The following is a 22,061-nucleotide window of genomic DNA, read 5'->3' on the forward strand; positions in this document are numbered from 1 at the left end:
AAGCCTCGTCCCACTTCAGGGGCCACCTTCACAAACCCCAACCCTAGAGAGCACCAGACCCACACGCTCAGCCCCCACAAATCCCACACCTTCGGCAGAACCCTGCCCTATACCCCGCCCACAGGGCCGGCCCTCACAAGCCCCGCCCCATAACGGGGGCCCGCCCCAGAGACCTACTCCCACAAGGCCCGCCTCCATGCTAAGCCCGCCCCTGAAGGCCCTTCATTGATTGGCCCTTGGTGCTGTCACCTCAGAAGGGTTCGGGTTGTCAAGGTGGCGCTCGTCTTTTCCGGTCATAATCTGGCGTGGCAGCACGGGCAGATAGCCCTAAACTTTTCTGGCCCTTTCCATCATGGCGGCGCCCTACCGCTCTTTCCTGCCACAGACTGTCATGGCGACGCCCTAATTAACCACTTCCGGGCTTAGCCGCCTGAGTTAGCGAGGCGGTTTCCACTACAGCGGCTATCATGGTAGAGCGCAGCGCTCGCCGGAAGTATCCTAGCGGAAATGGGGCGGGGCCTCCTCCCGGAAGCGAGCCCCGGGCTGGGGGAAAGATGGCGGCGGTGGGGAATGCCGTGCCCTGTGGGGCCCGGCCTGGCGGCGCCCGGCCTGGCGGGCAGCCCAGGCCCGGGCCGCAGCCGCGTGCCCTGCTTCCCGCCGGCCCGGCCCTCATAGCGAGCGGCGACGAGCTGGTGGCCGCCGTGTGGCCGTACCGGCGGCTGGCTCTTCTGCGGCGCCTCACCGTGCTGCCTTTCGCCGGGCTCCTCTACCCGGCTTGGCTGGGCGCCGCGGCCGCCGGCTGCTGGGGTTGGGGAAGCAGCTGGGCTCAGATCCCCGAGGCCGCGCTGCTGGTACTCGCCACCATCTGCCTCGCGCACGCGCTCACCGTTCTCTCGGGGCACTGGTCCGTGCACGCGCACTGCGCGCTCACTTGCACCCCGGTAAGTGCACGTTCACAAGCCCGACCCCCGCTAGCATCCGGCCTCTCCGCGGGGCCCTAGGCCGTCCGGAGCCTCCCGTCCGCTAGGCCTGGGTCCGCAGCGGCCCCTTCCCCTCTGCCTTTGGGCTCAGAGTCTGTCCCTACCGCGATATGGGTTCCTCTACTCCTATCTGTGGAATTCCTTCCTGCTGTGGTCATTTAAGGTCACGAAGCCTGATGTCTGCAAAAGGCTAAGCGCAGAGCCTAGCACCGGTCGCTATCCGACAGGATGTGGTAATGCCAATTCTTGAGCAGCGAGTATTCTTCCCTTGGAAACGGCCCTGCCCTCCACCCCAGTGCCTCCTACCTTGCAAAGTGTGAGGGATCCCTGTGTGATGAATTCCTCCACCTATGAAGTCTGATCCTAGAACTAAGTCCTGCTGTCCAGGGCTCAGCCTCCCTTCCGTGCTAGACCAAAGGGGTGCTCAATGCAAGTAGCACTGAGTTTAAGATAAACAGAAGTTCTTTGTGAGTGAGTGACTTAACAACTGACATCTTCTGTAAGAGGAGCGTGGTGATGGTGAGATCAGGGTACACTAGGCAGTGTGTGTGACCCTCAGTCAGGGTTCTGAGTGAATGGGTGCCACCACGGAAGGCAGTTTCTGATAAAGAGCTGAGGTCAGCCAGCAAGTGACATGTAGTAGCTGCACCACCAGACTCAGATGTCACCAAATTTGGAACCCAAAGACGTTGAGGTATACCTCCAGCGACCCTCTGTCCTAATCCCAGGCATGGACTGGCTTCAAGGAAAGGGACAGGAGACAGCATCAGGACTGCAGGAAAGAGAGCCCCCACCCCACCCCCGGCCTCCAGCATGCACTGAGTCCTCATTCTTTTCCCCAGTAAGACGTCCCATGGGAGAGCAGGAACTTCTGGGCTTGGTGGCTGTGGTTAGTACAGTGAAAGACCCCAGCAAGGAACAAATAAAGGAAGTTGGGGGTCATGGAAGTGGTCTCATGAGACTTCCACCCGCCTGCTGGTCCACAGCTGAACTTCCTCTCCAGGGATGGCCCTTCCTCAGTGGGAAGAACCAAGCCACATTACGAGAGGCTGATCTGGGTTTGCCTCTGTGCTTCTACTGTCTGGGTTTCAATTTCAACCTCTGTAAAGTGAGAGCCATAACACCTAACCTGGTGTCACTGCAAGCAGCAGCTGAGGTGACATCCACAAAGCAGCCACCACGCGCCCAGCACCGCTTCTGTGCCTCGTGCTTTTCTCCCACGGGTTTCCACATTGTTTGATATTTGTTGTTGTTCTCTGCCTACCTTGCTGGCCCTTGGGTCTCCTGGGGCATGGCGCGTGGTTAGGGTGCGCGTGGTTAGGGTCATTGCTGTGCTGCTCCCTGCCTCCTCCTCGCCTCCAGCCATCCCAGGGTCCGGCAGAGCAGCCAGGAATGGATACAGCTCAGAACTGAGGATGCGCTTCCTGTGTTTAGGTAGCAGCAATGGACAGTGGGCAAAGTCTGCCACGTTTGTGGCGTTAACGAGAGGAAATGGTCACTCAGCAGTTTGTACTGCAGAGTGATAACAGATCCGAGGAAACTGTTGATGGGACATCCGGGAAGGGCGCCTGAGAAGGTGACGTTTAAGCAGAGGCCAGAGGCACCCAGGAGCATATTCCAATCTGACCCGCAAGGAGGGAGGAGGATAGCCAAAGCAGGTGCACTGTAACCTCGAAAACTACTTTTCCCATTTAAATTTGTGTCATCAGATCCCTGGGTGTCAGGTGCTGCCCATTACCCCAGCTTTTTACTACTTATCAGAGGCACTGTAAAGTGGTTTCTCTTGTCCTGGGGACAGCTTGGGGAGTGGCCAGGCGTGTACCAAAATTGCCTATGGAATTGCTATCCCCTCTTTCCTGCGGGGCCAAGGACCCATAAGCTGAGATGGCTCAGTGACGGTGCTTTGCCTGTCTGGCAGGAGTACAACCCCAGCAAGGCGACCTTCGTGAAGGTGGTGCCAACCCCCAACAATGGCTCCACCGAACTTGTGGCTCTGCACCGAGATGAGGTAGGAATTGCCTGCCGGGAGACCCCAGAGCAAGGACTTAAGAGAGATTCCTGGGCACTGCCACAAGCACGCCTCACCCCACAGGGCGAAGACGGGCTGGAGGTCCTGTCATTCGAATTCCAGAAGATCAAATATTCCTATGATCCCCTGGAGAAGAAGCAGTTCCTTCCTGTAGCCTTCCCCGTGGGAAACACTTTCTCCTTCTACCAGAGCCACAGGGGGTTCCAGGAGGACTCGGAGATCCGGGCTGCCGAGAAGAAGTTTGGGAGCAACAAGTGAGTCCCTGGTGTCCTCCAGTCCCTTCCAAATTTCTGCTCTGCTCCTGCTTCAGGTTACCTCAGAAGTGGATGGGGCCTGCCTTCAGCCGGGGGTACCCGAGGGTCAGGGTACCAGTGAGGAGCCTGTATCCCCAACACCTGCCTGCCCAGGGCCTGGCCCCTATCCCCGCCTTCCAGTAGTCAGCTCTCTGTCCGATTCTCTCCCAACTCACTGCTTCATTTTAAATTCCTTGTTTAAACTTCCACCCTCTGTTGTGCTCCTAACTTTATCTTAGCCCTTTAGACATAGCGATTGAGGCTGGGCATGGTGACACATTCCTGTCATCCTATCCCTCAGAAAGCTGAGGCAGGAGAATTGCTCTGAATCGAGACCAACCTGGGCTGCATGGCAAGAACCTGCCTCAATAAAAGAAAACTATTGGGCTGGTGAGATGGCTCAGTGGTCTAAAGCACCTACTTAGAACAAGCTTAGCACAGGGACCACAGTTCAATCCCCCAGCACCACATGCCAGCCAGTCCTGCCCTCTGGTGGGCTGAGCTGGCCACACACACACACACACACACACACACAGACAGACACACACAGACACACAAATAAATAAATAAATAAAATAAAAAAAGGAAAACTATCTCCTAGTGGTAGAATGTCATCACAGGGGATGAAAGATAGTTGCCTAGGTACAGTCCTCACCACTCGGAGACTGAGGCAGAAAGATGTCAAGGTCAAGGCCAGCCTGGGAAACTTAGCAAGACCCTGTTTCAAAACAAAAACCTGAGACAGGCTGGGCTTAGTGCCAGGACACTGTCAGCTGCAGGAGGGCCTGGGCTCTGTCTGCAGTGCAAAGGGGAAAGGCTGGAGTGTGCTGGGGGGAGTGGCAGGTGCCCCGCACCACACTTTCTCCTTCTGACCTTCACCCGACACCTCCATGAGTGCGGGGCTGGGCTGGGGCCCTGTTTTGGCCACCATGACTGTGGTCCTCAACCTGGAAACCCACAGAGCTACCCAGAGATTCCTGACTCTTTTAGAAAACTAAAGAAGCGTCTACCATGGTTGTGGCTGTCACAGGGGATGTACAGGAAGCACCTTAGCCACAAGTTCAACTACCTGAATGGCCCGCTCTTCTTTGCCACCCTCACTCATGTACAGGCCCCTGGCAGGGTGTGGGCAGGGCTGTGTGGTGGCGGCTTCCACGATGCCAGATCGTGCAGCACTCTCCTGCTTTCCCAGCCCGAGGTGTCTGGGAGTATCCTTTTGATTCAGGAGCACAGCGAGGACAGCCCTAGTTGGCTGATCCCTAAGACTGGGCTGACCCACATACTTGGTGCCCTAGAAGACAGCCTTGGGTCCGGCTCTGGGGATTCCGCATCTGTTAGGCAGGACTTGGTTAGAAACCCCAGTTGTGTTCCGTGTGAGCTCAGCTCCGTGTCCAGTTTCCCCAGCCAGTCTCACCTGCAACTTCAGGACCCCTCCTCAGCCTCTTCCACTTGTGTCCCCTATTGTAGCCACCGAGGCCTCATAAGGGGGCCAGTGTGGCCAGTGGGCTGGTGTCTGCTCCTGACACAGCCCCTGTGGGGTGGAGCCTACCTATGGGAAAGCTCCCTGGAGCTTGCAATGGTTTCCCCCAGGGGCCTGAAGGTCCCAAGGCAGGGGTGAGGGTGGGACCCGCACCCCTGTACCCTTGGTACAGGAACAGGGCATGCCTTGGTCTCTTGCAGGGCTGAGATGGTGGTGCCTGACTTCTCTGAACTATTCAAGGAGAGGGCCACAGCCCCTTTCTTCGTGTTTCAGGTAAAGCAACCGCCTGGTCCTTTGTCCCTTTTCTCTTCCTTGGGGCTGTCACAGCCTGAACAAGCCTCTCCGCCACCCCCAAACCCCAAACCTGTGGGTGGGATGGCTTCATGCCCTCAGACTCATGCCCAGGGCTTCCGGGACTGGGCAGGGGCAATAACAGATCAGCAAGTGTGCCGTCCTGTCCCACAGGTGTTCTGCGTGGGGCTCTGGTGCCTGGACGAGTACTGGTACTACAGTGTCTTCACACTGTCCATGCTGGTGGCTTTTGAGGCATCCCTGGTGCAGCAGCAGATGCGGAACATGTCCGAGATCCGCAAGATGGGCAACAAGCCCCACATGATCCAGGTACAGCCCAGCACATCGCGCAGCTCAGGGGAGGGCTGGGCCCAGGCACCACACTGATGCTGCCCCACCACCCAGGTCTACCGGAGCCGCAAATGGAGGCTGATTGCCAGTGATGAGATCGTGCCTGGAGACATCGTGTCCATCGGTGAGGCCCGCTCTGCACTGCGGGTGGGAGCCTTGCCCGGGGCCTCTGGCCAACCGCACTGCCCCTGCCTGCAGGCCGCTCCCCGCAGGAGAACCTGGTGCCCTGCGATGTGCTGCTGCTCCGCGGCCGCTGCATTGTGGATGAGGCCATGCTCACCGGGGAGTCAGTACCGCAGATGAAGGTGCGGGGGTGGTGGTCACCTGCTAGTCGCTCCAAGGACGTGGAGAGCGCGGCCCCGGAGCCCCAGGTTATGGGGCTCTGTCTCCATACAGTCTCTCTCCCCAGGAGCCAATTGAGGACCTCAGCCCGGACCGCATGCTGGACCTGCAGGCCGACTCCCGGCTCCACATCATCTTCGGGGGCACCAAGGTGGTGCAGCACATTGCCCCACAAAAGGCCACCACAGGCCTGAAGCGTAGGTGCCTTAGAGCTGCCTGGGATGGGCCCCCTCCCACCTGTTCAGTCCCCTGGATGCTCAATGATGTGGTGTGGGTGACCCACCTTTTTCTTTCCCCAGCGGTTGACAATGGCTGTGTGGCCTACGTCCTGCGGACTGGGTTCAACACCTCACAGGTGCAGCCCTTGGCGGGGCCGTGGCAGGTGGGCTCTGGGCTGGCAGTGGGCACATGGGCAGTGGCTATCCCATCTCAGAGCACCTGGCCTAGGACTTTGCCAGAGCCAGAAGGCAGGAGGGAGCCCACCATCCAGCACCCCTCTGGCCTGAGGTTCTTGGGGAGCCTGACTACCAAGCTAACTGTTCCCACCCATCAGGGGCACCATGCAAAGTGAACCCCAGTAATCAATGTTTTGGCACAACCCAGTGGAGTGCTGCCAGGCCTCTGGGGCTCCCTCTCACAGCTTAGCCACTGCTGAGGTCTGCAACACAACAGCCATGGTGTGGCCGGGAGAGGGGCCTGTGTGGTTTTCAAGCAAGAGAATCCCGCGCTGGCAGTCTCTAGGGGAGGCCAGTGTCCTGTTCCCAGGAGAGCCTCTGTCCCCACCCCTACAGGGCAAGCTGCTGCGCACCATCCTCTTTGGGGTGAAGAGAGTGACCGCCAACAACCTAGAGACTTTCATCTTCATCCTCTTCCTCCTGGTCTTCGCCATTGCAGCCGCAGCTTATGTGTGGATCGAGGGTAAGCGCCGCCCCCCCCCCCATTCACCTAGGCCCTGGCCCTGTGGCCCCAGCCTGGCATGGCCTATCTTCAGGCACCAAGGACCCCAGCCGGAATCGCTATAAACTCTTCCTGGAGTGCACCCTCATCCTCACCTCAGTCGTACCCCCTGAGCTGCCCATCGAATTGTCCCTGGCTGTCAACACCTCTCTCATCGCCTTGGCCAAGCTCTGTGAGTACGCCAGACTGGGCAGGGGTGTCAAGTTGGGAGCTAGCACACCTCTGACTCCAGCTCCCACCCCAGACATGTACTGTACAGAGCCCTTCCGGATCCCCTTCGCCGGCAAGGTCGAGGTGTGCTGCTTTGACAAGACGGGGACTCTGACCAGCGACAGCCTGGTGGTGCGTGGCGTGGCTGGGCTGAGGTGAGCGGCAGGGACCCTGGGCCTCGGAGGTGCCTAGCAGAGGGGATCCTGGGAAGGCGAGCCCAGTCCGAGCCTGCAGGTGAAGTCTGCTTAGCGGCCCTGCCCCCTAGGGACCCTCATTTCAGCCCTCCCCTCCAGCCTGCACCAGCTATACACCCCACATGCCATTTGTAGCCTCTGGGGAGCCTAGGAGGCCAGCTTGGGGCTCAGGGACTGGCACAGCAATCCTGGCCGGTGGTCCCTACCTGGCCCACAGCCCTACATCCTTGCAGAGATGGGAAGGAGGTGACCCCTGTGTCCAGCATCCCTGTGGAGACGCACCGGGCCCTGGCCTCATGCCACTCCCTCATGCAGCTAGACGATGGCACCCTGGTGGGTGACCCCCTGGAGAAGGCCATGCTGACAGCCGTGGACTGGACACTGACCAAAGGTGAGAGGCTGGGCTGCCCCTACCGGCAGGTGGGCCCACAGCAAGAACCTGGGGCTGACCTGGCCTCAGCGACCCCTGGGATTGGGACTCGGCCCCAGCAGACACCCACCTCAGCAGGCCCCGGGAGGCGGGAGCCAGGGGTGTGGGTGGCAGGCGGGGCCTGGCTGCCTCTGGAGTGAAGCCACTCAGGACTCGTGCTTATTTGTTTCCAGATGAGAAAGTATTCCCCCGAAGTATTAAAACTCAGGGGCTGAAAATTCACCAGCGCTTTCATTTTGCCAGTGCCCTAAAGCGAATGTCCGTGCTGGCCTCCTACGAGAAGCTGGGCTCCACTGACCTCTGCTACATCGCGGCTGTGAAGGGGGCCCCTGAAACCCTCCACTCCATGGTGAGCCGGCCTCGGCCTGGGGGCGGGGAGGGCACGGGCAGCCACTGATGGTGCTGCCTTCCCTGTAGTTCGCCCAGTGCCCACCCGACTATCACCACATCCACACCGAGATCTCCCGTGAGGGTGCCCGTGTGCTGGCCCTGGGGTACAAGGAGCTGGGGCACCTCACCCACCAGCAGGTAAGTGGTGCCATCCTCAGCACTGGGCCCTTGTCCTCCTCTGCAGTCCCCTCCCCCACCCCAGCCACAGATGCTTCTAGAACTTACAGCAGGTGCAGAGCCAAGTCCTACCTGCAGCTTGGTCCCTGCCTCACTACTGCACTCAGAGCCCCCTGCTCCCCAGGGTACCAGCCCCACCTCCTAGGGTGGCTGTTCCTGAGGGCCTCCTCTGTACATGCCATCCCTTGGCCCTGTGCCCCATTGCTGCCACCTGTCCTGATGCTACACGCGCTCCCTGAGGGTGAGGTCTTGCCACATGGTGGTGCTACTGTGTGCTAGGAGGGGTAAAGATCAGCCCCTCTCCAGTCAGCAGGGAGAGGTGTAATGGGGTGCCTGCCCCCCTTCCCTCCACTCCTGGCCCATAAGGCACAGAGCACAGTGTGGTGGGAGGCGGGGACACGCTGAGGTGCCCTGTCTATCCACAGGCTCGGGAAGTCAAACGGGAGGCCCTGGAGTGCAGCCTCAAATTCGTTGGCTTCATTGTGGTCTCCTGCCCACTCAAGGCTGACTCCAAGGCTGTGATCCGAGAGATCCAGAATGCATCCCATCGGGTAAGGGCAGGGTGGGCGGGGACAGCCCCAGCCCCAGCCCTGTGGTCACAGCAGAAGTGCCCGCTGCCCCAGCCCGTGCTGCCTCATCCCACGTCACCCACAGGGCTCCTCCAGCACTCTGAGAGGCAGGGCCTTCACCCTGGTACCTCAAAGACACACACACACACCTACCAGCCCACCAGAGAAGAAACTGAGGCGGGGGCCTGGGAAGGGGGCAGCCGTGGCCTTCTCAGGGACTCCCTCCGCAGCCCCCACACGAGGAGCTGTGATGGGCAGTCTCCAGCCGGCATCTGCCCTGCTGAGGCCCGCCCTGCCCCCAAGGTGGTCATGATCACAGGAGACAACCCGCTCACCGCCTGCCATGTGGCGCAGGAGCTGCGCTTCATTGAGAAGGCTCACACGCTCATCTTGCAGCCCCCTTCAGAGAAGGGTGAGCCCCGGGTAGCTGGGGTGCCGTGGGGGTTGGGGGTGGGGGGTGATGGTCCAGCAACTGCTTCTGCCCGCGGGCTCAGCCCCTATCCTTGGTCCAGCCCCTCGCCTCCACCCTTCAGAGAAGGACTCAGCCTCATCCATCATCAGTCACTGGGTCGCTGGTTTGTGATCTGTGGTTTGTGCGGATGCCAGTGGTCACCCAGCCTGGGTTTGGGGCACCCTCCTTGGTGGTACTGCTCCTGGGGCTGTGCCCAGCACACCCATTCCGCTCCACTCTGGACAGCCTGTCTCCCCATACCCAGACCAGGAAGCCAGCTGGGCCAGCTGTGGGCACCTGCTCTGTAGATGGAAGGGGTACAGGAGTAAACCTACCTTCCCCAGGCACTGGATGTCACCATAGCAAGGGGTCCCCACCATGCAGGACCTGGCAGAGGGGTCCTAAGTAGGCCCACAGGAAGCCAGAGAATCTCGGGCTGTAGGGGACAAGCACTCACAGGGCCAGGTGGGGCAGAGGTGGGGACCCAGCCAGGCAGTGTCTGCAGCCTCACAGGCCAAGCTGGTACAGCTAAACAGCCAGGACCAGAGCCCGAGGAGGTTTGGGGGCCATCATGTCCGCGTGTCTGTGTCCTGGCCAGGAGCCGTGGAGGAGGAAAGAGCAAGGAGTGGGGCCTGGCGGATGGGTCGGGTCTGTGGGTTGTCTGTATGTACGGGCAAGGCTGTGGGCAGGGCGTCCCTAAGCAGGCCCTGCACAGGACAGTAGCCAGCAGGCATCCCTGTCCCATGCTATCCCCAGGTGGCCCATGCACATGGCGCTCCATCGACGGCAGCATCGTGCTGCCCCTGACCCCAGGCTCCCCCAAGGTGCTGGCCCATGAGCACGCCCTGTGCCTCACAGGCGACGGCCTGGCCCACCTGCAGGCCAGCGACCCCCCGCAGCTGCTGCACCTCATCCCCCACGTGCAGGTGTTCGCCCGTGTGGCCCCCAAGCAGAAGGTGCGTGGGGGGCCGGGGCAGGGTGGGCCTGGAGTCCCACTCAGCTGCTCAGTCCCTCCCTACCCGCAGGAGTTCGTCATCACCAGCCTGAAGGAACTGGGTTATGTGACGCTCATGTGCGGGGACGGCACCAATGACGTGGGCGCACTCAAGCATGCCGATGTGGGTGAGTGGGGGGGGACACTGGCCCTGAGGGAGTGCCTGGGAAGTCCCTAAAGGACACAAGCGTGTCAGGAGAGGCAAGCAGGCTCCAATACCCGGTGGCCGAAAGAGCCCGTGGTCACAGCCTTGAGCGGGACTGGGGAGACCCTACTGAAATGCCGGCACTTAGGCTGAGGCAGGGTCGCAAAGTCGAGTCCCACCTGAGGCATATTGCCCCATAGCAGCACTACGGCATTTCTGTGCTGCGTGCGTAAAGCCTCGCCTGCCTTCTCAGATTAGGCTTCGAACAGTCCGCGTCTGGCAGCCAGGGTAGGTTTAACTCCTCGTTTATCTCAGCTTATGTTTGCTGCTTGGTTTCCTACGTGGCATGGGGCTGGGGAGATGGCTCAGTCGAATAAGTGCTTCCCTGGCAGGCGCAAGGGCCTGAGTCCTACATAGCTCAAGGACAGTGAGTGGGTCCCTTGGGCATATCAGGATGTGGGTTTGTTTGGGGCTTGGGGAGCAGGAAACAACTGCACCTGGGGTGAGCCTGCACCCTGTCCTGTCTCTCCAGGGGTGGCACTCCTAGCCAATGCCCCCGAGCGCGTCACTGAGCGGCGGCGGCGGCCTCGGGACAGCCCAGTCCTGAACAGCAGCAGCGGCAGGACTTCCTCCAGGACAGCCAGGCAGAGGTCGGGGCTCCCGCCCCCTGAAGAGCAGCCGGCCTCGCAAAGGGTGAGTGGGGCGGGCACAGGTGGTGGCGCCCCGCTGCTCTTCCACGGGGCTGACCCGCTGCCCCCACAGGACCGCCTGAGCCAGGTGCTGCGCGACCTGGAGGACGAGAGTGCCCCCATCGTGAAGCTGGGTGATGCCAGCATCGCAGCTCCCTTCACCTCCAAGCTCTCGTCCATCCAGTGCAGTGAGTCCTGCTGCCCGCACCCCACACCGCCCCACCCCTGCCCCGCACCCCGCGGCTCCCCTCTCACCCTTCACATGCCACCTGTCGCCCCAGTCTGCCACGTGATCAAGCAGGGTCGCTGCACACTGGTGACCACGCTGCAGATGTTCAAGATTCTGGCCCTCAACGCCCTCATCCTGGCTTACAGCCAGAGCGTCCTCTACCTGGAGGGTGTCAAGTTCAGCGACTTCCAGGCCACACTGCAGGGGCTGCTGCTGGCCGGCTGCTTCCTCTTCATCTCCCGCTCCAAGGTGGCCAGCGGGAGGGGGGGGAACCACATGCTGTCTGTGGGTGGGAATTGTCACCCACATGTGACAGGTGGGGTCCAGAGGCCGGATGTGGGGGCCACATCAGGGTTGGCACAGCTTTGGGGTAGCCTCACAGCCCTACAGGTGAGGAGGGGACAGATGGGAAACGATCTCTCAAGAGTTGTCAGGGTCTGCAGTGCTGTGGAGAAGCAGGGGCAGCCTCATAGACAGCTAGGGTCTGAGACCCAGGCCGCACTAGTTGGTTCCTTGCACCTTCCCAGGAGGCTGAGGCAGGAGGGTCAGGAGTTCAAGGCCAGCGTGGGCAAGTTAGTGAAGTCCTTTGTAATACTGAAACCCCAAGTGCTGTCCCCATCATGAAAGCAAAGCCAAGCTGGCTGACAGAGCACAGGGCAGCAGGGACGGCAGCTTCCACCCAGTTCTCAGGTTGGGTGACAGTGGTGCTGCAGGCTCCCAGGAGGACAGGGTGGCCCCAGCGAGTGGCCCTGACCTCCAGCCCTGCCACTGCAGCCCCTCAAGACCCTGTCCCGTGAGCGGCCCCTGCCCAATATCTTCAACCTGTACACGGTGCTCACCGTGATGCTGCAGTTCGCTGTACATTTCCTGAGTCTCGTGTACCTGTACCAGGAGGCCCAGGCCCGGAGCCCAGAGAAGTGAGTGTTACCCCATGGTGGGCAGTGGCGGGTGGCACCGGGGTCACCTGGGTGCTGCAGGGTATGAGGCCAGGGAGGACCTGACCCGGTGTGGCCCTGTAGGCAGGAGCAGTTTGTAGACCTGTACAAGGAATTTGAGCCCAGCCTGGTCAACAGCACCGTGTACATCATGGCCATGGCCATGCAGATGGCCACCTTTGCCATCAACTACAAGGTGAGGCCACCCCCGACCCCAGCGGAGCCCTCAAGCCTCGGCCACACTCAGCCAACACCCCTGGGTCCCCACAGGGCCCACCCTTCATGGAGAGCCTGCCCGAGAACAAGCCCTTGCTGTGGAGCCTGGCCGTGTCCCTCCTGGCCATCGTGGGCCTGCTGCTCGGCTCCTCCCCTGACTTCAACAGCCAGTTCGGCCTCGTGGACATCCCTGTGGAGGTGGGTGGCCTGGGTGGGTGGCTCAGCATTCCACCTGACCCTGGTGCAGCTCCCTGACTCACCTGCCTCCCACCCCACAGTTCAAGCTGGTCATTGCCCAGGTCCTGCTCCTGGACTTCTGCCTGGCGCTCCTGGCCGACCGAATCCTGCAGTACCTCCTGGGAGCCCCGAAGCTGAAAGTGCCTTCCTGACATGGCGGTGCTGGTACCCACCGCTCACCCAGGCTGCCGCACGCCAGGCAGAAGCCCCTCCAGGGCCCGGGGAGGGGCCGCGGCCCCCACAGCCAACAGTGTAAGGCCGAGCCGGGCCCCCATGTCCACCGGCCCTGCTAGCAGGACCAGCCCCGGGCCGGCACCTTTGGTAAATAAAGCAGCCCCGAGATTTTAAGCCGCCTCTGCCTCCTCTGTACTGTCTGGAGCAGCTCACACTGCAGCTGGAACCCCGGCGTCTGCTGGTGCAGCTCGCGCTCGTGGCACGGCAGTGCTTTTCACACCCTAAGGTCTCGGGCACAATGGAGTCCTAACATGTAGCAGCTCACAGCCAGGCTGTGGCCCCGTGGACAGACATCCTTTGTCATCTTTCTTAGGCTGGAGTTGGATTCAAGTTTGGCAAGTGCGTTGCTGCTGAGCCCCTGAGACCTTGGATCTCACGGAGCTGCCCTGGCTGGCCTCAAAGCTGCAGTCCCTCCTGCTGAGTAGCTGGGATTACAGGCACATCCTGTTGCTCACAGGGTGACACGCATACCACAGCTCAATAGCAGAATAGCGGGGAGAGGTGGTGCGTACCTGCAATCCCAGCAGTCCAGGAGGCAGAGACAAGGGGGTTGTAGGTTTGAGGCCAGCCTGGGCAATTCAGCAACCAAGCAAGACCCCTTCTCGGGGGCCAGGGAGAATGCTTAGAGCACTAGGTGCATCTCCAGGGCCTGCGTTCCATCCCGGGTGCCACAAAAAAAAAAAAAAAAAAAAAAACTTTCTCAATGTAAAAAGACAGCTGGGGTACAGCTCAGTGTGAAAGCCTTAAAAAGGAAGGAGGGAAAGGGAAGGAAATGAGCAGCGCAGGCCCGGCTCGCGCCTCCAGAGTGGAGCTTGGCTGCAGGCAGGTCTCTTCCTGGCTGAGGCTGTGTCCCTCCTGCCCTGCTTTGGGGCGCAGCCCGGGGAAATGGCACTGGGAGACAGACCGCATCGCTGGGGTCAGGGCCCCAGCTGCAGTCACAGCGCGTAGATGGAGAGTCCCCGACCCCAAAAGAACCCTGAAGGGGTCTGTGTCCCTGCCCCTAGGAGCCGCGCCACACCTGTGATCACAGCGCTCTGGGAGGCTGAGGAAGGACCAGCCCAAATTCAAGCCCAGGTGTGGTGATCTCATGACTTCACAAGACGCTTTCTTAAAAATATAGAAATAAATAAAAGTAGGGGGTATGGCGCAGTATGAAGGCCTTGGTTTCAACTCCCAGTTTCGCTACGGGCGGGGGTTCAAGAGTCAGCTTTGCGGATCGCTCGGGTTCCGGGGACCTCAGATTCCGTGCAGTGTGGAGCTCTGGCGCTGGGTTAGGTCGGCGAGGGTTCAAGGACCCAGCAGGCTTCAGGGCACGGAGGTCACGGGTCGCAAGGAGTAGGAGGCCGGGCAGAGAAGCATGTTGGGCTCCACGCACTCGCGGAGGTGGGCGGGGCCGGGTCTGGAAGGCCAAGGCGGAGCGGGAATTGGCGGCGCGGGCTGCGGCTTCCGGGAGGCGGGGCCGGGGCGGGGCCGGGGCGGGGCGGCGGTGGCAGGAAACCCAGACGGTCCCCGCGCCCAGCTGTCCGGTCCCGGTCGCCCCGCCGAGCGGTGCCCGCGCCTGGCCATGGACGCCCCGGAGCCAGGTAAGGAGTCTGGGGCCCGGAATCGGGGGAGCCCACACCATTCCCCCACTTCCTCATCTGGGGAGCCCTGCCTGTCCCTCTCCGTCCCGAAAGCGGGGAAGTAAGCTCTGAATGGAGCGCATGCGGGGGTCCCCGTCGCAGAGCCCCCAGATCAGAAGGGGCCCGGCTCACCAGCCCGCGACACCACGCCTCCGGGCCCCGTCCAAGCCAGCACCCCGGACGCCGAGAAGGGGCCAGGAAGGGGAAGTGGCCGCTTCTGCTTCTGATCGCTGCGATGGGGGCAGGGTGTCGCGACCGCGGTGACAGTGAGCACAGGGGTTCCCCACGGCCGGAGCAGCCTGCACTGGGCACTGACGGGCCGGGACGGCTGTCTTTGTGCCGCTCACCCGGTGTTCTCCCCCGCGTCCCTCGTGGCTGCCGTCTGGCCGTGTTTATGCCGGAGGCTCTGTGCCTGATGTCCCACGTGTGTATCCATCTGTCTGGTTCGAGTCCATGTGGTTCATTGTCACCGGCCCCCTCTCCTTGGGGACGGTGGAGCGGCATCTGGCGCTGTGTGCTCGCCCGCGTGGGTGTCTGCTCCTCTGTGCAGCTGCCTGCTCGGCTGTGCAACCCATCTGCCGGGCTGGCCGGCCCGCCTGGGCCCTGACCCCGCCTGCCCCGCTCTTCCTGGCCAGGTCTTTCTCCCTCTCACCGTAACCATGACCCTATTAAGGTGCAGATTGTGGTTCCGGGAGCAGAGGGAGGCAGTGGTCAGGCCACTATCACACCCTCCCCAGGGCTCGCCCCAGCTCCCGAGGGCAGGAAGAGGTACAGCGATATCTTCCGCAGCCTGGACAACCTCGAGATCTCGCTGGGGAACGTGTGAGTCTGAGCGTGGGTCCCTCAGATCTTGCCAGAATCTCCAAACCCTAGCCCATTTAAGTGGCCTGAAACACGAACACCCCACTCTAGAGTCTGCAACATCTGGACCCACTTTCCTAATAACCTGCGAGATACAAGGTGGCATTCCTGGTGTTTCACATGCAACCTCAAAGTGGCCCTAGAACCTATCTGTACACAGCCCTCTTGTGGCTCCTTAAAACATCTGACTTAGGGCCAGGAACTAAAGCTCAGCAGTGCAGCACCTGCCTGGCAACCTCAAGGTCCTGAGTTCCAGTCCCTGTACATACATACACACAAAAACAAAAAACAACCCTCTGAGTTCCTCTGTCTCACTCTGTGTACCCACTGTCTTTCAACTTGTTTACAAGCCCTAAAAATAAGTCATTTCACTTGGTTCCCTAAAAATCCTATCCTTCAGACCTTCCAGACTGTATAACAAACACCAGACACCACACAGGTGACATCAGGGTCATCTCCCAAACTGCCCCAGGGTCCCAGCACCCCCTAAACACACAACCCCAACAGAATAGACTTGGGGGGAGCTGAGACCCTCACACTTCTACCCCAGGAACTTCGAAGTGCTGGCCGCGGACACTGCACTCTTAGAAAACCCAGAGCCTGCCAAGGCCACCACAGCTGCTGTGGTGAGTGGGATGTAGGGGTACCAGGACGGGGGCCTCCGGTGGGGGTGAGGGGTACTTTCGGGGCAGTAGGGTCCCTGAATGTTGTCTCTCTACCCCCTAGGCCAGTGACACCAGTTGCTGGAGCTGTCCATCCTCAGAGGGTCCTGCACCCCTGACAGGTAGGGGATTTGAGGTCAAGCCATTGGGGACAGAAAGGGACACCAGACATCACTGAGTCTGTTCACACCAGGTGCTGCTTGGGGGCAGGGGACACAGCAGATTCGAGCCCTGGCCTTAGGGAGCCCCCACCTGAGTAAGGACTCTGCAAAACCAACCAGGACAGTGATCCCCAAAGGGGAATTCGGGGATCTGTGGGAAGCAGAACAGGGGCATCTCATATAGGACTCAGGAAAGGCTTCCCTGGGAGGGCACAGTCAGAGGTCAGGGGTCCAACCATCTGTCCCAGGGGAGGAACTGGATTTGCGGCTTATTCGGACCAAGGGGGGTGTGGATGCCGCTCTGGAATATGCCAAGATGTGGAGCCGCTATGCCAAGGAGCTGCTGGCTTGGACAGAGAAGAGAGCTAACTACGGTGAGGACCCCTTCCTCCCAGCCCAGACCCTGGTGGGGCCCGAAACCCCTCAAGCAGATGCCCACCTAGATGTGTCTCCCTGCCCAGAGTTGGAGTTCATCAAGAGCATCATGAAGATCGCAGAGGCCGGCAAGACGTCCATCCATCAGCAGGTAGCTGTGAGCGGGCCTGCTCAGAGCAGGGCACCCATGTCCCCTCCTCTCCCCAGCTCCTCAGTGTCCTGCACCCCACCCCACCCCCACAGAGCCACATGCCGATGCAGTACATCTATACCTTGTTTCTGGAGCATGACTACAACCTGGGAGTCCAGGCCCTGGAGACCCTGGCCCAGCAGAAGAGAGACTACTACCAGGTGAGGAGAAGGCCACCCTGCCACCCTTCCTGCTGCCGCAGCCCCGGGAGGAAGTTGCTGCCACCATCAGTGCCATTTTGCTTATGAGGAAGCAGGAGCCCAGAGACACTCTGGAACTTGCCCAAGGTTCCCCAGCAGAGATTCAGAGCTAGCTTCCTGTGCAATTGCAAAACCGGGTCTTGTTTGTTTGTGAACAGAAGAGTGAATGTTGTGTGTCTGGGGCCCACAAAAAGATTGGTTTACCACTGAGGCACTTGGTGTGAATACCAGCATTGGGGAGAACAGGTCTGCGTTGGAAGCCTTGAGGAAACAGACTCAGAAAAGGGGGTAGCTCTGGTAATGTGCAAGGCCTCAGGTTTGATCTCTGCCACTGCAAAAGAAGAGAACAATAGGGTATGGTGGTGCACACCTGTATTCCCAGCACTTGGGAGGCTGAGGCAGAAGGATCCCTCCTGAGTTCAAGGCCAAACTGGGCTACATAGCGAAACCAATTTTTTTTTTTTTTTTTTTAAGGGGCAGCCACATAGCTTAGTGGACTAAAGCCCCTGCTTAGGTTCAATCCCCTGTACGCTGTGCTATGCTGGTCCCTCCCCCGGAGCACACTAAAACGCTGATTGAGACTAGGTGTGGTGGCATGCAACTGTAATCCCAGCACTTGGGAGGCTGAAAACAAAAGGATCACTCACTACGAGTCTGATCTACATAGTGAGACCCTGTAGACCCTGTCCTAAATTTATATTAAAGAAAAGGAAGAAAAATATCCAATCCAGGTGTAATGGTGCCTGCCTATAATCCAGCACCTGGGAAGCTGAGGCGGGATCACAATTTCAAACCCAAACTGGGCTGTTAATCAAGTCCAGGGTCAGTTTGGACTACATAGCGAGACTCTCAGAAAAGCAGAAAGGGTCTCCAGGGAAAGGAGCCAGTGTCGGTGGCCATCACCATCCCCTACCTTTGCCAGCCCCTGGCTGCCAAGCGGACGGAGGTGGAGAAGTGGCGGAAGGAGTTCAAAGAGCAGTGGCTGAAGGAGCAGAAGCGGATGGTGAGGGCCTCCGTGGGTGGGCTGCCGGCTGAGGGAGGAGAGGCCCGGCTCTGACCACCCCCATGGCTCCCAGAACGAGGCACTGCAGGCGCTGCGGCGGGCCCAGCTCCAGTACACACAGCGCTGTGAGGACCTGCGGGCACGCTCGCAGGGGTCCCCCGAGGACCCGCCCCCCCAGGCGTCCCCTGGGCCCAGCAAACAGCAGGAGCGGAAACGGCGCTCGCGAGAGGAGGCCCAGGCCAAGGTGGGGACCTGTAGCCGCATCCTCTGGCATTGGCACCATGCTCCCTGCTTGTCCTCACATGTGCCTCTCCCTGGCCTCGGTCTCCCCAGGCGCAGGAGGCCGAGGCCCTGTACCAGGCCTGCGTCCGGGAGGCCAATGCGCGGCAGCAGGACCTGGAGACTGCCAAGCAGCGGATCGTGTCCCACATTCGCAAGCTGGTGCTGCAGGGTGATGAAGTGCTGAGACGGGTGCGGCCCTGGTGCACAGCCATCTTCCCTCATCCTCCAGGCCACGCTCTGGACCCCCAGGACTCACCTGACTCGTCCTGCACCCGAGGAGTCAGCCTGGACAGAGGGCTGCCCTAGTCTCTTGTAGAGACTGTGATTAGCCCTGCCCCAAGCCCACTTCTAAGCATCAGCCCCGCTCATCCCTGACTGGCTCCTCCCCAGATCCAGGCTCTGTCCTGAGATGGCTCCTCCCCCAGATCCAGGCCCCGCCCCAAGATAGCTCCCCCCACGTGGTTCTGCCCAGTGCCCGGCCCACCCCAGCTGGCTCCACCCCGTATTCAGGCCCCGCCCCACGTGGCTCTTCCCGGGTCTAGGGCCCCCTGTGACTCAGTCTGCACCCCTCAGGTGACCCTGGTGCTCTTTGGGCTGCACAGGAAGCAGGCAGAACGGGGCCCTCGCTCTTTCGCCGCCCTTGCTGAGTGCTGTGCACCCTTCGAGCCGGGCCAGCGCTACCAGGAGTTCGTGAGGACACTGCAGCCTGACGCTCCACCGCCTCCACCGTCTGCCTTCTCCTTCCAGGAGTTTGCACCTGCCAGGCACAGGTACACCCCAGGGGTGCCAGGGCATGTGAGCCTGGGTGGATGACAGGCTGTTAGCACCATGGGCCTGCCTGAGCCCCTGAGGTCGGAGAACTCTGAACCTCAAAGAACATCAATTTTTTGTCTTCACAACTCAAGGGTTTATTGGGGAGTCCCAGTCCTGGGAGGGTCAGAACTTCGGGGCTACCATGCTTATGGGCATCGGGGCTTGCAGACCCAAGTCTTAGGAGTTGAGCCAGCGTGTTGTGGCCCAGTATCCTGGGATGGAACCCTTATGGCCCTCTCCTCCCAGCTTCCCTCCGGACACCAGAAAGAAGCTCTCAGGACCACCACTTCTGCGGCAGGATGAGAGCTCCGCCGAGCCAGGCGCTTGGGAGGACACAGGCACCGGCTGGACAGGTGGGTGCAGGCGGCTGGGGTGTGGCACAATGCAGGGCCCTCCTTCCTGACCTGTGCCTCCCACCAGGGACTCTGGGTGGCCCTCCAGGCAGTGATGTGGACAGTGTAGGTGGTGGCAGCGAGTCTCAGTCCCTGGACTCCCCTACCTCCAGCCCGGGTAAGGCAGGCCTGACCTTCCCCACCCAACCCCAGCCACCCTCCCGGTCTTGACCAGGTCTGAGCTTCGGTCTCTGGCTCACCTGCTGACCACCCTGTCCCAGCCTGTATCCTCTGCCCCTGACCATTGTCCTACCCTTAACCTTTGACCTCTCAGACTCCTCTTGACTTCTGACCCCTCCCCTCGTGGGGATCATGGAATCTGTCCTTGAGCCCTGAGACCTATTCCACCTTCTGTGACACTCTGACCCCAGGTTCTGTCACACGGCGGCTAGTGAAGGTGGCATCCACGGGCACCGAGTCTTCAGATGACTTTGAGGAACGAGACCCAGGTGAGGCTGTCAGTAAGTGGTGCAGGGAGGGAGGAGGGTGGACCCCCCTGACCCTGTGTCCCCACAGACCTGGGAGATGGGCTAGAGAACGGACTGGGCAGCCCCTCCCGGAAGTGGACGCTGTCCATCGCGGCTCAAACCCACCGGCTACGGCGGCTGCGGGGCCCAGCCAAGTGCCGCGAGTGTGAAGCCTTCATGGTCAGCGGGATCGAGTGTGAGGAGGTGTGGCTCCGGCTGATGGCCTACCCCGTCCCTGAGATCCTTGCAACCTCCTGCCCCAGGGACCCGCCCGAACCTGTTGCCTTTCTGTGCCTGCTCTGTCCCCTGCCCCTGTGACCGGCTGTCCCTTACCTGAGCCCTCCCTGTGCCTCCTCCCAGTGCTTTCTGACCTGCCACAAGCGCTGCCTGGAGACACTGCTGATCCTCTGCGGACACAGGCGGCTCCCGGGCCGGACGCCCCTCTTTGGAGTAGACTTCCTGCAGCTCCCCAGGGACTTCCCGGAAGAGGTTCCCTTTGTGGTGACTAGGTGCACAGAAGAGATAGAGCATCGCGCCCTGGGTGTGCAGGTGTGGCCTTGACCTTCCACTGTCCTCAGAAGTGAGCTACCCCCGTGAAGAGCCAGATCACAAGCCCAGTGGTCCTTTCCCCCTTGGCCTGCAGGGCATTTACCGAGTTAGCGGGTCCCGCATCCGTATGGAACGGTTATGCCAAGCCTTTGAAAACGGCCGTGCTTTGGTGGAGCTGTCAGGAAACTCGCCTCATGATGTCACGGGCGTTCTCAAGCGGTTTCTGCAGGAGGTGAGTGCGGAGGTGGGAGGCCTGGAGGGTAGGAGCCCCAGCCACTGCCCTCGCACCCGCCCACACTCATGTCCCTGCCTGCTCCACCCCCAGCTCACCGACCCCGTGGTCCCCTTCCACTTCTACGATGCCTTCATCTCTCTGGCTAAGACCCTGCATGCAGACCCTGGGGACAGCCAAGGGAGCCCCAGCCCCAGCCCCGAGGTTATCCGCTCGCTGAAGACCCTCTTGGGACAGCTGCCCGACTCTAACTACAACACCCTGCGGCACCTGGTGGCCCATCTGTTCAGGTGGGCACTGGTCCCTGAGCCTCCAAATGCAACCCCCTTCCCTGGACGTGTGACAGCTGCGCTCTGTGGCTGACACTGACTGCTAACCTGGACCTCTAACCTCTGTCATGCTTTCTGACTTGTAACTTTAGATCCAGACCCCAATCCCCAGTGCCCTAACACTTGACCCCCCAACTCTGGACATCTATCTGCTAGTCTTAAAGGATGACCTGAATGTGGGCCGGTCCGCACATCCTCCCCAACCCTCAATTGATGACCTTGCACCCCACCCCTGACCCTTCTCACACCACCCCCAGGGTGGCCATGCAGTTTGAGGAGAACAAGATGTCTGCCAACAACTTGGGAATCGTGTTTGGGCCAACACTGCTGCGGCTGCCAGACTGTCCGCGGGCCCCTGGTGCCAGCCCTGTTGCTTGCCTGCTGGACTCTGGACACCAGGCTCAGCTCGTTGAATTCCTCATTGAGCACTACGAGCAGATCTTCGGGATGGATGAGCTCCCCCTGACTGCTGAGGCCCTGCCCCAGGACCCCAGCCCAACCCCAGGGCACCTCATAACCAGCCCGCTGCCAGGACCCCCTGCTCCCATGCCAGTCCCACAGCCCCCATCCCTGGACAAGGACCTAGGACCAGAGCCCGAGGACCAGAGTGCCCTGGAGAGACACTCTGAGGCCCCGTCCTCCAAGGCCACACCCTCCGAGGCCACACCTAGCACGGTAAGCTCCTCCTTGGCCTGTGGATGTAGGCAGGGCACTTGAGCTGTCCCCATTTACTAATGCCCTCTATTCTTTCACCTTCCCCACCTGTGTGAGGAGTGAGAGAGTGGGAGTAATGGACCAAGGACCAGGACTGTGGTACAGAGATCAGGCACAGGCCATAAGTTCTCTAACAGGATATTTATTAAACTCCTGCTTGCCCATTGTAGGCATTTTGGATGCACTGGTAGGTGTCTTAACAAAGAGAAGAGAGAGAGAGAGAGAGAGAGAGAGAGAGAGAGAGAGCTGTTTTATTATCTAGCTATGTGACCTTGCACGAACATGAATTTGCCTGTGCCGCTGCTTCTGCTTTTATAAAATGAAAAGGGGCGCTCAGGCCACACCCTCATCTTAGGCCACACCCTCCTCAACTCAGGCCACACCCT

At 60.5% G+C, this 22,061-nt stretch overlaps 2 protein-coding genes across 5 annotated transcripts in view; both read left to right on the plus strand.

Annotated features, from left to right (window-relative positions):
• The first annotated feature begins 530 nt into the window (after positions 1 to 530).
• On the plus strand, positions 531 to 12,937 carry Atp13a1 (ATPase 13A1). Of its 2 annotated transcripts, XM_004646828.1 has the most exons (26): positions 531 to 941; positions 2,899 to 2,988; positions 3,073 to 3,263; positions 4,983 to 5,055; positions 5,248 to 5,403; positions 5,479 to 5,548; positions 5,623 to 5,729; positions 5,834 to 5,963; positions 6,066 to 6,121; positions 6,558 to 6,684; positions 6,758 to 6,895; positions 6,968 to 7,088; positions 7,361 to 7,518; positions 7,731 to 7,906; positions 7,975 to 8,085; positions 8,550 to 8,675; positions 8,997 to 9,105; positions 9,901 to 10,100; positions 10,170 to 10,266; positions 10,816 to 10,976; positions 11,046 to 11,160; positions 11,254 to 11,450; positions 11,976 to 12,118; positions 12,221 to 12,332; positions 12,407 to 12,550; positions 12,631 to 12,937. In XM_004646828.1, exons 1-26 carry the CDS (start codon positions 555 to 557, stop codon positions 12,739 to 12,741), a joined length of 3,606 nt encoding a protein of 1,201 aa, XP_004646885.1. In that variant the 5' UTR covers positions 531 to 554; the 3' UTR covers positions 12,742 to 12,937. The 2 variants fall into 2 exon arrangements, with proteins under 2 accessions (XP_004646885.1, XP_023562959.1); XM_023707191.1 differs by having other exon boundaries at positions 553 to 941; positions 10,816 to 11,160; positions 12,631 to 12,931.
• A 1,377-nt stretch (positions 12,938 to 14,314) lies between these two features.
• The window catches only part of Gmip (GEM interacting protein), a 9,611-nt gene continuing 1,864 nt past the window's right edge, over positions 14,315 to 22,061 (plus strand). Inside the window, exons 1-19 of one of the 3 annotated variants that reach the window (XM_023707199.1) lie at positions 14,315 to 14,406; positions 15,183 to 15,267; positions 15,857 to 15,932; positions 16,033 to 16,090; positions 16,378 to 16,503; positions 16,591 to 16,655; positions 16,748 to 16,855; positions 17,817 to 17,897; positions 17,971 to 18,141; positions 18,231 to 18,368; positions 18,753 to 18,949; positions 19,239 to 19,345; positions 19,413 to 19,502; positions 19,756 to 19,833; positions 19,901 to 20,031; positions 20,212 to 20,400; positions 20,495 to 20,632; positions 20,726 to 20,922; positions 21,219 to 21,636. In XM_023707199.1, the coding sequence (XP_023562967.1) occupies positions 14,388 to 14,406; positions 15,183 to 15,267; positions 15,857 to 15,932; positions 16,033 to 16,090; positions 16,378 to 16,503; positions 16,591 to 16,655; positions 16,748 to 16,855; positions 17,817 to 17,897; positions 17,971 to 18,141; positions 18,231 to 18,368; positions 18,753 to 18,949; positions 19,239 to 19,345; positions 19,413 to 19,502; positions 19,756 to 19,833; positions 19,901 to 20,031; positions 20,212 to 20,400; positions 20,495 to 20,632; positions 20,726 to 20,922; positions 21,219 to 21,636 (2,472 nt within the window). In that variant the 5' untranslated portion in view covers positions 14,315 to 14,387. Of the gene's footprint in view, positions 14,407 to 15,182; positions 15,268 to 15,856; positions 15,933 to 16,032; positions 16,091 to 16,377; positions 16,504 to 16,590; positions 16,656 to 16,747; positions 16,856 to 17,816; positions 17,898 to 17,970; positions 18,142 to 18,230; positions 18,369 to 18,752; positions 18,950 to 19,238; positions 19,346 to 19,412; positions 19,503 to 19,755; positions 19,834 to 19,900; positions 20,056 to 20,211; positions 20,401 to 20,494; positions 20,633 to 20,725; positions 20,923 to 21,218; positions 21,637 to 22,061 lie in introns of all 3 variants that reach the window. The other 2 variants (XM_023707198.1, XM_023707200.1) reach the window with 2 other exon arrangements.

Source organism: Octodon degus, unplaced genomic scaffold (assembly GCF_000260255.1).
Source record: "Octodon degus isolate 3935 unplaced genomic scaffold, OctDeg1.0 scaffold00282, whole genome shotgun sequence".
Classification (NCBI taxonomy): domain Eukaryota; kingdom Metazoa; phylum Chordata; class Mammalia; order Rodentia; family Octodontidae; genus Octodon; species Octodon degus.

What these genes read in the sequence shown, in the direction of transcription:
- Atp13a1 (XM_023707191.1), top strand. Translation starts at nt 555, where the DNA reads ATGGCGGCGGTGGGGAATGCCGTGCCCTGTGGGGCCCGGCCTGGCGGC. An exon ending in GGCCACCACAGGCCTGAAGC is followed by an intron (nt 5,964 to 6,065) that starts GTAGGTGCCTTA and finishes TTCTTTCCCCAG; the next exon opens with CGGTTGACAATGGCTGTGTG. An exon ending in AGCTTATGTGTGGATCGAGG is followed by an intron (nt 6,685 to 6,757) that starts GTAAGCGCCGCC and finishes GCCTATCTTCAG; the next exon opens with GCACCAAGGACCCCAGCCGG.